The sequence below is a fragment of the Carassius carassius genome, chromosome 1, assembly GCF_963082965.1.
Source record: "Carassius carassius chromosome 1, fCarCar2.1, whole genome shotgun sequence".
Lineage (NCBI taxonomy): Eukaryota > Metazoa > Chordata > Actinopteri > Cypriniformes > Cyprinidae > Carassius > Carassius carassius.
In genome coordinates, this window is record NC_081755.1 from 44,839,488 (window position 1) to 44,852,791 (window position 13,304).

The window sequence follows — 13,304 nt, forward strand, 5'->3', positions numbered from 1 at the left end:
TAGTAACAAGCATTGTGAATGTTTTTATTTGCAATGACTTATTTCTTACCGAGGTTACACACAAACCTGAATGTTTCCCAGGCTTCAGTGAGATATAAATAAAAGGAAGAGATGGAGTAGAATGTAGTTTCATTAATAAACAGACGGAATTAATGAAACTAGATTTTAATTTCATAAATTGGAATTTGAACTGTTGCGCACAACTCACAGGATATGAGGGCATTCTGGGAAATGAAGTCCATGTCGTAGGCCTACAAGTCTAGTCATGTGTCTATCTGCAACACTTATAAAACATTCAAACTTGAAGACGTTTTAAACTTACAAAAAAATTGATATGGCATATATTTAATTCCTACATTCAAATTTGATTTGCAATTCTGCATCCTGTTTGTTAACTCAATTTAAATTAATTTCAAATTCAGTCTTGAAAGAGGTATTTCTGATATTAGATAAATTTTGCCCATGTTTGTAGAAAAGCGTGTTAAGAGGAAGAAAAAGAACTGCTGTTCAGTACGGAGCTGGAAGATGCTGTGTAAACATTTCAGATCCGGGAGCTCCGTTACGCCCGCGCGCGCGCACACACACACACACACACACACACCGAACGGGTTTGTTACATACGCGTTTTCACGCGAGGAGGAAGTCCCGGTGGCTTTACCGGACTAACCGGTGCCCAAGATAAAGCACCGAGTATCCGTGTGAAGGTAAGAACTTTATCCTATTGAGTCTTTGCTTTTGAGAGTCGATTTGACCCCATACACTCATTTCTCTGTCTCCGGATGGGACAAGCTTTAACTTTGGCTCATGCTACAAGACATGCACTCACTGTTCGTTCATCAAGCCATCGCGATTATGACGTTGTTGTTCTTTAAACTGGTTTAGAACGCCAGAGAGTGAAGATTCGAATTCAGTCCAGATTTAAATTGAGAACGGAACAGCTGCACTGTTAGTTCGGTACAGTTGTATTCTGGGTACATTTACAATGGTTCTACCTCGATTTTCTTCCACTGTATTGTTCTTTGGAATACCATGTAAATACCATGGTACACTTCAAAGTATTTTCTGATACTGTACTATGATCTTTTTTTTTTTTTAGGATGAAAGTTCTTGTTTTCCGTTTTCATGTATTTTTTTGTTGTGTGGTAAACCTCCTCCGTGCATGGATTAAAAAACACGTTATTTAATTGCATTCTTTGGATATTATTTATTTTATGAAATGTACTGTGTGATTGTCATCTTTGAATCAGTCTGCAGTGAATGAAAGCAAACTGTGCTGTTTAATTCCATTCCACTGGAGCTCAGTTGTGGACATCTGCCAGATGATCAATAGACAGATCAGTGTCATGGTAACCAGAGACCCTGGCCCTCAGAAACACCATTTGGCCCTCTGTGATGAAGTCAGGTGTCACAGACCCCCGGTCTATAGCACGCCTGAGAAGGACATTCAGAACAGCTGAGGTGAATATTGGTCATGTAGGTTGTTGAGACATCTGATATTCTAAATCTGATCATTTCAGTGTTCAGTGTCAAAAATATGGATGCTGTGAAGCACTTACAGTGGGATTCTATGAGGCAAGATATTCCTATACTTTAATAATATCATAGTATTATAGAATCAGAATCAGAATGAGCTTTATTGCCAGTTGTTTTCGTGATAGAAGCTCCGCAGTGCAACAGAACGTCAGCGACAGAACAAAAACACATAATAAAAGAATCAAAAAATACAAATAAGTAGGTAAGGAATGACAATATACAAATTGACAATTTTAGGCAGGTATAATTACAAAAAGCAGTTATGTATGTACAGGTATATTATGTGAAAAATGTAAGTGTACACTAAGTCTGTGTGTTAGATAAATAAGTGTACGTGTATGTTAATATAAATAGTGTAGTGTGTTCCACAGTTATTTTCACGGTTTAGTTTATATTTTTAATCTTAGATTTTATTTGCACACATTGGGTACATTTACACAAAAAAGTGTGCTAAAAACCCTTGATCCCTGTTCAAATGGATCTTTGAAAACATCTTTGTTGTTTACAAAGGATTTTTCTTTTTTTAAGAGTTTACATTCTCATGCCTCCAAAAGGACATTATCATGGTCACCACAAATAAAGTTTTCTGTTTTTAACTAAAAGTTTATTCTTGTAAATTTAAAGCGAAACTAAACTTCAACTTTAAAAATAACAACTTATTTTGTGCGTTTTGGCAATTATTTTAAAAACCAACAATGTTTTGATGGCCTGAAAACTTAAACTTCAAAACGGGTTTCAAAAGTTTCGAAAATGATAGTGTTATCATCTCAGTGTTAACTGAGACATCGCCACCTACTGTTCTGTCATAATAAACAGCGTTTTAAGGCGTTTTTCGTGGATCCATGTGAACAAAATTCATTTGACGTATTATTCACAATTTTTCTTAAAAGCTTCTTGCATAATTGAAGGTGGTGGCATATGAAGTTAATGTTTTAGTAGGTCTGTGTAGTTGGAGTGAAATATTAATCTCTGAATCTATTCAGATTAATGTTAATTGAGGGGAAGGGGTTCCATACAGTCCATAGTGATATTGATTTGTGCCTCCCATGGGACAAGAGGAATGGGATTTGGTGTTCTTACTAATGGACAGAGAGCTATGCTGAGTGCTGTTTGCTATAAAACCATTAAATTGAGTAATAAAATGAATGGCGAGATCTGCCATGTCAGGTCTGTTTTATGGTGTTGTTTTAGGGTTCAATCCAGACATAAATTTGAACTGGAGAAATGATTATAAATGAAACGGTAGCAAAGTATCTTGGGAGATTTGGGCCAACTGTGTAATCTGGCTTGTCTTGTTACTGAAGATCATGGAATAAAATCCACTTTCTTTGGTTGTAGTTGTAGTGTTAAGGCCTCATGCAGCCAGTGCACACGCTCAGCATGTGACAAGATTTTATAGGGAGCTTATGATCCTTAGAGAAAGTACAGTTTTTTTTTGTACTTTAAAAAATGTTTTCACCATTTAATTATTTTTCGCAAAATTAAGCGACTTTAAGTGATAGCTCACAAGAAATATCCCGAATGTTGTATCAGGTTTTGTTATTTAACTACATTTATGATGCTTTTATGATGTTTATATGCTCACCAAGGCTGCAGTTATTTCATGAGAAATGAAGTAGTAATAGTGTGATATATTATTACAAATTCAAATAACTGTTTACCACTTGAATATATTTTAAAATGTAATTTATTCCTGTGATCAAAGCTATATTTCCAGCATCATTACTCCAGTCTTCAGTGTCACATGAATCATTCTAATATGATGATTTGCTGCTGAAGAAACATTTATTATTATTACCAATGATAAAAACAGTTGTGCTGCTTAATATTTTTATTTTTTCTCAAGATCCCTTCTTAGAATATTTAAAATAGTTTTTTTAACAGTATAAATGTCTTTATTGTCTCTTTCAATCAGTTTAATGCTTCCTTGGTGAATCAACGCATTAAAATAAGAGACTACGAGTAAACCTTTATCTTTTAACACTGTGCTTGTTTGCAATTTTCCTCTTCAAATAGGAAGATGTTTCATAACCTCTTAAGTGTTTCTCATTGTCTTGCCCAATGATTTTGCAACCTTACCCTACACAGTAAACCTGACCGTTAGGATTAACCAGCAGTCACAAGCTCCTCCAAGCAGTGAGCACATGATCATCAGAATCAGAGAGTCTCTCCATGTTCCTCTTACACGGGTCCTTCAGCCCCCTCCAGCTCACAGCCTTACTCTACTGTTCAAAAAATGCTTCCTAACAAGGGCCCTCATGTGCTGGAGACAGTAGCTGCTGTGGGCAGTCATCTCTTTGTAGTAACATCTCCTCCACCTCTGGAGCAGAGTGGTGTTTGGAGCGCTCCTCTCGCCTTTTTAATGGGTCTGCGTGCTTTGTTCGTGGACCTGTCACCATGGAGACCCGCTCCATCAGGCCTGTGAGGGTCTGTTTGATCAGCAGGGCGCTGGAGGGGTTTTATTTCCATTCCCTAGAGTTGGCCTGTTAGTCTGAGCTCTTTTGTTGGCGTACATGGCCGGTTCTGAAGGTTGTGCTCCGAGGGTAATCAGAGATGTGTTTTCAGACATGAAACGGCATTCGCAAACCTATTTTACTTCAGTAATGTGACGTATTTCAGAGTGAAACGTAGGATATTTGATGAGAAAACAATGTTTTTTTTTTTTTTTAAGTGTGTTAAGAAAGGGACAGTTTTGTTTAGATGTTGACTTTTCTAATTTAGAGGTACTTCAGTTCAAATTTCATGTAGTTTTATGCATTTAAGTGTATCTAAATAAAACGTTAGCTCATAAAATAAGCAGAATTGATAAGATTTTTTAATCTTACCAAGTGGCTTTTGTATTGATTGTGAAATGCTGGTTTTGTCTGTTTCAGATGGCATCAGTGACCGACTCGCGTCTCCCGCCATCACAGAAAGACGCGGCTGACCAAAACTTTGACTACATGTTCAAAATTCTCATCATCGGCAACAGCAGCGTAGGTAAAACCAGCTTCCTGTTTCGCTACGCGGACGATTCCTTCACTTCAGCCTTCGTCAGCACGGTGGGAATTGACTTTAAGGTCAAAACCATTTTTCGCAACAACAAGAGGATCAAACTGCAGGTTTGGGTACGTTTGACCATCACCTGATCATCTTGATGTCTTAAACTAATAGGATAATCTATTTTTAAACTATTTTAATGCATCTATTCAAGTATTTGATTCATTATTTTTTAATTATAACACTACCATTCAAAAGTTTTGGGTCAGCAAGTTTAATATGTTTTTTAAGTCTCTTACAGTCATCAAGTCTCGATACAGTAAAAAAAAAAAAAAATTCAAGGTTTTTGCAGTTATTAGTAAATGATCAGATGTTGCAGAAAAGGTCTGTGTAGGCTGTTCAGTGACAATAGAGGACATCATTCAAAGATGCATTTTATAGATTCAAACCTGTTCACATGAAGCGTTTACACTTTTGAATGTGGACTAAACATGTCATTTGTTGTTTGTTTCACAATGTTTTTAGATCTAGGCTTCTCCCCTCAACACACACGAGGCCACTAATGTGTACTATAGTTCAAAACTAGTTTGTGTTATTCATCATGGATATAGCAGGAAATTGTGTTTTAGGCCTGGAAAGATCATGGATATAAAAATAAAAAAGTTAGGAAATATGCAATTGGTTGTAGTAATATATATAAATTTAACTCTAAAATTGAATTCTTAGTCTCTTCTTTAAATTGTTTTTAAAAGCCTAATCACAGATTACTGGAAAAGTCATTCATCAATCAAAAAGTGTGTAGACCATGCGAACGAGTCCATGCATGTCTGTGAATCATGCATGTTTGTGGTATAACTCTAGGGTGGCGATTTTACAGAAGCAGAATGGCTTAAAAGGATGAAGTTATGATGACTAACAGAATGTGTCCTGCTCTGTTTGCATGTGAGCTTTAGGCTGTGAGTTTTAACCTCAGATTACTGGAGTCATTAAAGAAAACATCTCAGAAAGCTGTAATTGTAAACCTCAGATGGGTGTGTAGATGTGCTGCCGGCTGGTACGGTGCTGTGAGTGGGAGTGAAGTCAGTAAATTCCTCCACGGCAGAGATGTGCAATCATTTCTAAAGCATTGCTATGATGTAAGCTATGCTGTACACTATAGTTCATCAGGTATTTTATGCATACAAAACATTTGCATACTGAGAATACATACTATATATTGCAGAAATGGTAAGAGTAGTTTGCTATTCTGAACATTATACAAGTCTAACTGGGGAAAAACTCAGAAATCGCTTGTGCATTATGCAAAGAAAGAAGTGGGGAGTGAGTGCTAAAGTAGCTTAAGTTTGGGGCTGAATGTGAGCTGCATGGCTGCGTTCTCAGTGGTGCGTTTGGTCTTAATGTGTGCAGTGGCTCTTATCCAGAAACGGATAGGCTTGTGCTTTTGATAAATGCTTCTCCTGGCCACACTGAACCTCTGTATCTGTCAGCCTTTGACTGAGTTCTGCAGAAGCGCTGGGACGATCCTCTTAGATCAAAAGGTTGCAGTGCATTTCAAATCAAATAAATGTCTCTCATGCATAATTTAGAAATGGAAATAGGCTAGTGGTTGAAGAGCCTTTTAGAGGTTTGGGTGCAGATCCTAAAAGGGGATATTATAGCGATAAAGTGGAGCATGATTCATGCAGATGATGCATAAAGCATACAGCTAGCTGAATACAAATTGATTTCATTTGTTTACCATTACCACAGATTTTCTTCTTCTTGTCTCTTTGTACCTTGTCCTTATAAATGTTGCAATAGTTAATTCTAAGCAAGGGAATAGTAATTGTGCTTCCATAATTATTGATATATAATGACTATGAAGGGTGCATGTATTTTTTTATTATTATTTTACTGCTCTGTCTGAAAAGTCTGGCTGTAGTCTGAAGCTGATGTTCAAGGGTCATTTGTGAACCTGTGCCAGCCTCTGGTTGCCCAGGAAACACGTTCTCTCCTCCCTCTCTGATGAAGGGATGGCTCTTCATGCAATCATGTTCAGCCAATAGCAGGTTTCTAAGTGACAGCTCATAGTTGCCGTTTCATTAGTAAACTTGAAATGGGCATTAAATAATAATAATAAAATGTTTTTGTCTGCATATATGTAAATAGATAAATGATAGGAGCAAAAAAAAAAAAGAAGGATCAATATTAAGTAAAAATCAAATCAATCAAATGTGTGTAATTTTAAAAAGTAAATACTTGATACATAGAGTAGTATTATTATTTTGTATAAACATTCATATATTAAAACTATTATATGCTTATTTTTTACATAATATATAAATATACTAAGTAATGTGAATAAATGATGATAAATGTAGTTTATTTTAAGATTACATATTATTTATATTGAAATATGCATTAATATGTGTATATTTAATACATTTGACTAAACACATTAAATGAAAATATGTACATTTATGATAAAGCATATATATATATATATATATATATTATAAAATTTTAATATATGACTTCATAAATAACCCTTATCTGAAGATTTGTGTGTCAAAAGGATGATCATTATATAACCCTGGCTCTTCAGAATTTAACCCTTAAAAATCTAGTAGTGTTTCTTGGGAAAAAACAACTTCTGCTCTGCCATCTAGTGGTCACCATTGGTAAAGACACCATGAAGACCGTTTATCACAACATCAGCTTCTGTCACAAACCTGGATGTTACTTTCCTGCATATAATTAGGATTACTGTAATTATAATGTTTTTCAGGACACAGCGGGACAGGAGCGCTACAGAACCATCACTACAGCGTATTACAGAGGAGCCATGGGCTTCCTGCTGATGTACGACATCACAAACCAGGACTCATTCAACGCCGTTCAGGACTGGTGAGCCAAACACACACACACACACACACACACTCATGCATCTATACCTGATGTGTGTATTAAGAGTGTTTGATGTTTGGCTCGTAGGGCCACTCAGATAAAGACGTACTCGTGGGATAATGCACAGGTGATACTGGTGGGCAACAAGTGTGACCTGGAGGACGACAGACTCATTCCCACAGAGGACAGCCAGAGACTGGCTCGGGAACTGGGTGAGAAGATGCACACTAAACCCTGTTATTTGCTTGTTTTAATGACCTGAAGAGAGAGAGAACAAAAATATCATTATGAACATTAGTCTCAATGAGCACATACTGCCATGCCATTACAATATCTAAATCTAATATCTATATCTGTTTAATGTATATGTAAATGAATATTTTAGTGTTTTTCCACAAAACATGTCCTATTTATTTATTTATTTATTTATTTATTTCCCAACACCTTAATAATCTACTGAACTTCTAAGCGGCCATGCATTATTATTTTCTTGTTTTCTCGTTATAACGACATTACAAAAGTTGTTTTCTCGTTCTCATTTTATAAATAGGTATTTATAAATATAGTTAAATATATAACATGTATAAATAAAATAAAATGTCGCACTTTTTTTCATAGTTTGTCTGGTCCTGCGACTTACAGTCAGGTGCGACTTATTTATCAAAATTAATTTGACATGAACCAAGAGAAATGTACTAAGAGAAATGAACCAAGAAAAAACATTACCGTCTACAGCCACGAGAGGGCGCTCTATGCTGCTCAGTGCTCCTGTAGTCTACACTGAAAACAAAGAGCGCCCTCTCGCGGCTGTAGACGGTAATGTTTTCTCTTGGTTCTAAATAAATGCGACTTATAGTTTAGTGTGACTTATATATGTTTTTTTCCTCATCATGACCTATTTTTGGACTGGTGCGACTTATAGTCCGAAAAATACGGTACATGGATTTTTATATATCATGCTCATCATTTATTCTACAGTTTTCTTATACCATTTTTTTTAGTAAGTTTAAGTTTATATATTATTATTATTATTATTATTATTATTACTATTATTATTATTAAGTTTAGTTTTAGCTATTTTACAACATCAAGTTAAACTAAATTAAACTGAGAATTTTTGGCTTGGCAGCTAGTTGAGATAAAAAGTTTATATACCGTATTTTTCGGACTATGAGTCACACCTGAGTATAAGTCACATCAGTCCAAAAATACGTCATGATGAGGAAAAAAACATATATAAGTCGCACTGCACTATAAGTAGCATTTATTTAGAACCAAGAGAAAACATTACCGTCTACAGCCGCGAGAGGGCGCTCTATGCTGCTCATTGGTAGACTACAGGAGCACTGAGCAGCATAGAGAGCCCTCTCGCGGCTGTAGACGGTAATGTTTTCTATTGGCTCATTTCTCTAGGTTCATATCAAATTAATTTTGATAAATAAGTATATATATATATTTATATAAGTTAACATTTATCTTATTTCAAGAAACAGACAAATTTTTTTTTATAAGTTTCAGTTTTTTTCCGCTTTCCTCAGGTTTCCAGTTTTTCGAGGCCAGCGCCAAAGACAACATCAACGTGAAGCAGGTTTTTGAGTGTCTGGTGGACGTGATATGTGAGAAGATGAATGAAAGTATAGACGGAGACGGTCAGGTGTCCAACCACAAAGACTCCAGTCCTCAGGACACGTCCTCTGAGGGACACAGCGGCTGTGTCTGCTAAAACACACTCATCACACAGAGAACTCCTCCTCACCTGTTCACTGCGCTTGGGGATGATCCTTGCTTTCCTTCTTTTAACTCAAACAGCATCTGCTAAACATGCTCCGTGTTGTTTGTTGATGTGGATGGTGGAGATAGGATGGCAATCTGACAGTGCCTGTGATCTACGTGACGTCCTGTAGAGATACAAACAGCTGGAGATACTGCACAGCGTTTAAAGGTCCATCCGCATCCGTTGCTCACACTCTCACCCTGTTCTCCATCTTTTCTCTGTCTTTCCCTCAAACAAGCCACGTTTGGATGGATCTGTCTATCTCATCGGATACTGTAACTTCCACAGCCCTGAGCGGGCAGCTTCTGTATTTATTGTCTATCTGCATGTCCATCTGCTTTAAATGACAGTCCTAACAGCTCATTCAGCACTATTATGAAGATAAATACACTGTGCTTTTCTGATATGTGCGATCATGGGCTGTGGTTTAAAACGTATGTGCATCACTCACTGAGAAATATTCATTCAAATCAATGTTTTACTGCTATTTTTTTGGTAGAAGTGTTTTCTTAAATTATACGATTGCAAATAAACTATCTGCAACCCAAAATTACCTGTATGCTGTCACAATAATTCATAATATATTTTTTGGGGAAGTACTTAAAGGATCACTTTATCCACAAATGAAAATCTGGCTATCCAAGATGTAGATGTAGAGTTTGTTTCTTCATCAGAACAGACAGAAATCAGATAAAAAGTCAAAAAGAGGGTCTCTGATTATCAAACACTTAACCTCAGTGAAGAAATAAACATTGTACAAAGGATGGGTTATTAAAAGCAATACTTTATTACTCCAACTATGCAATTATGAAAAAGACAACTACAGTTAAATGAAACCTTCAATATTCAAACTAAACAATACTTCAAATTAAAACCTATTTTAAGACCATTAAGATTTTTTTTTTTAGCATTGTGACATTATTTCTATGATTAGCATGTTTTACCCCAAAATTCATCTTATAATGTGTCTGAATGTTTTATGGGGTTTAATTGTTTACACTATGTGTGTGTGTATACAGGTGCATCTAAAAAAAAAAATAGAATATCGTGAAGGTTTTTTATTGGTAACATTTTAAAAAGTTACATTTTCATATATTCTATTCATTACATGTAAAGTAAAAAAATTCAACTCAAGGTTTTTTTTTCTTGCCTTTTTTATGATTACAACTTACAGCTCATGAAAGTCAAAAATCCACACACACACACACATATATATATATATATATATATATATATATATATATATATGCTCGTTCAGATGTTTTTATAAAACCCCTCAAACCTTCCATGCATTACTAAAAAAGTCTGTGCTTTACAAGTTGATCTGTAAGATCATTTTTATACAAAAATTTAGTTTCTCTTTTAGTATCTGCTTTTTGTTTCTATTTCAGATTCGTTAAAAGGCACTAATTGAGTGCTTTTCATTCAAGGCTAAAGACAATTGTATAATATAAATAGATTTCTTGCATTTTTAAAGAAAATGTTTGCTTATCTTTTGCACAGCTAGGCAGGTTATGAATGGTTTTATCATTCTAAAAATGATTAGCTGTCACAAAGTATAGCCTTAAAATAACTTTCCCAGACTTTTTAAGAGAACTCACAAGTTGTCACTTTATACAACTTCACATTTCCAGTTGACTGAACTTACATTTTTAAGGCAGCACAAACACTCACTTTGTTGTTTTTACATTCATCCTGTAAATCTTTTCTTAAGTAAATCTTATAAATCTGATCACTTAGAAAAGTAGCATCTTAGGGACCTTAGGTAAAAATTCGATGGCAGTTGTGTTCCAGTACCTAAAAAAGGTACTTCTAGAACCTCTAAAAAAGGCTCTAGTTAAAGGCTCTTTATGTGAGTCGATAACGTCTCTAATTTATGACTTTATACCCATATCTCTGCCAACCTCTCAGCTTTTATTTGTGTACCAAGAAAACTACGACGAAGGTGCTTCCTGAGTTTCATTTTCCTGTTACACCCCACATCCTCCAGAGCCAGAGGAAATGCATGCACTGTTGACCCGAGTGTCACCTGTCTGTTTTTTTTTTTTTTACAGTATCCAAAATTGCTTTTAATAAGTTAAAACGCAAAATCTCATATTTAAACTGTAAAAACAAACAGAAACTGCAAGAGCAGATGAATATTAAACATGATCTGTCAGCTTCATATGCCAAATATAGTATAGCAGAGATACCCTTCACATTATGCAATGAAACATACACCCACTGTCAGTATGTAAATGTCAACAAGTGCAGCTCAGAGAGGAGTATGCCACATCGTAGGAACCACCTGTTGTATGGAAGGCAGATGGGGCCAAAAAGACTTTAAGCTGGGTGTGAAATTGGACCATATCAACACACACTGATTGTCTGTGTCCCTGTGAAAATGCATACAGCAGCCAATTAAATTGCTATATTTAAAACTATAATTGCATATGTGGTACAAACTTAAGGCATCATGCTTTTTCATGTTATAATGGTACACTGTAATGCACATATGCATTATTTTGTCACGAGGGATAATGCTTCGGTGCGTTGTGTGTGTGTTGTCTGTCTGAAGTCATGATTTGTCAGTGTCCTTCTCAGTCCTGTTCTTTCTTAGATAGAAAAGTCTTAAATTAAATTGTAACACTGATTCATTTACTCTAACAATGTAGATATCAGTAAAGCAATGCAGCATGAAACTAAAGAAAGGATTAATATGTGGGTAAATCTAGACGATGCTCGTAAAAAAAAGTCTTGCTTCAGTGCTATTTCTCCCACAATAATGAAGGATGGATTTGATCCCAAATCTGCAGGACGTGAGGGTATTGCCTTTGTTGCTCCTCCTCCAAATACAGAATGAATTTTGTTTCAATCTTTAAACAGAAATTGAAAATGGTAAATATGCATACATAGGATCAAATAATACCCAAAAATGTTTAATCATAAAAGATGCACTTACCCAATTTGTATGGCAATGAAGGAGGATGTCAAGGTTTCAATGCAACTTTAATGCAATCTCCAAAGACCATCTTAAATAGAAAGAACAATGGATTAAACACCGAATAAGAATTGGGGGAAAAAAGGGAAAAAAATCCACACTTTTCTAAGCCATGGTAGCTGTCTTTCATTTGACTTCTTACTGTTGTAAAAATGGATTAATGTCTGTTATATTATTTGAGTTACAAGAGTGGTGTTTGTATCATTTATATATAGGCGTGGGAATTTTTTTTACTCTTTTTGCATGTTCCATTGTTATGCTAGTGGGGGGTAATGTCAGTGTTTCGAGGGCATATAGAATGAAATTTAAGTTATGTCAAATCTATATATCACACTCCTAATCATGCTCTAACACTCTATATCAGCAGGCTGTGGTTATCGGTGGTCTCTACCTTTAAAGTGAACTTAGCCAAATTTTTGATGTATTGATGGTTTGATAAATGCTTCTGCTCATACTGTAATAAGCTTGTTAATAGTAATACTACACGTTTTCCGTTCCCTTTAAAAACAGCCTCAGTTCATAGGTGAAGTTCTGAACCATAAATTGTCCAATTAATATTATTTCAATGCTTATTCCTCACTTTCTCTCCATTTGTCTCTCAAATAAAATGTAGTTTATGAACTTCCTCTTTTATCAAAAATTACTGGACAATGGAGATTTAAAATGTCCTACTCCAACATTTCAATTCAGGTGTTACTCGTCTCTTTTTGTAAATATTTGTGCAATTTAGGCTAGCAATTTTCTGAGTGACCCTTTTCAGTGTATTTTTTGAAGACCATTTCAAATTGAGGTTTTAAAGTGCATTAAAGGACCAAAATCTGATAATTTTTTGTTACATGCTCATAAAATAAATTCCTCACTAAAAGGACAAAGCCTATGTTTGATTAAAACCACCTGTGGGCCTAATCAGGCGTCACATTTCCTAACTTAACAATGTGTCCCGGGTTGAAATAACGGCACAGCCCTGTCAGAGTGATAATGGACAGTGAGCTGCTGGCAGACTGGATCGGCTCGCAATGCTTGCGCTTATCTGTGCGTAAGAGGAGCTCAGTGCTGTGCTGATAACACAGGTTGAGCTTAAAAAAACAAGAGTGTCAGACCGTGATAAAAAGAACCGGTTACAGTTTGCAGAACAACACAAGTGCAGTTTGC

At 35.6% G+C, this 13,304-nt stretch overlaps 1 protein-coding gene across 2 annotated transcripts; it reads left to right on the plus strand.

The window, feature by feature from the left end:
• Positions 1-482: 482 nt before the first annotated feature.
• LOC132152271 (ras-related protein Rab-3D-like) lies at positions 483-9,250 on the plus strand. 2 transcript variants are annotated; one of them, XM_059561083.1, is made up of 5 exons: positions 483-704; positions 4,407-4,640; positions 7,280-7,398; positions 7,486-7,610; positions 8,937-9,250. In XM_059561083.1, the coding sequence occupies exons 2-5, from the start codon at positions 4,407-4,409 to the stop codon at positions 9,119-9,121; spliced, it is 663 nt and encodes a 220-aa protein (XP_059417066.1). In that variant the 5' UTR covers positions 483-704; the 3' UTR covers positions 9,122-9,250. The 2 variants fall into 2 exon arrangements, with proteins under 2 accessions (XP_059417066.1, XP_059417065.1); XM_059561082.1 differs by lacking the exon at positions 483-704 and adding an exon at positions 3,931-4,076.
• Positions 9,251-13,304: the final 4,054 nt, after the last annotated feature.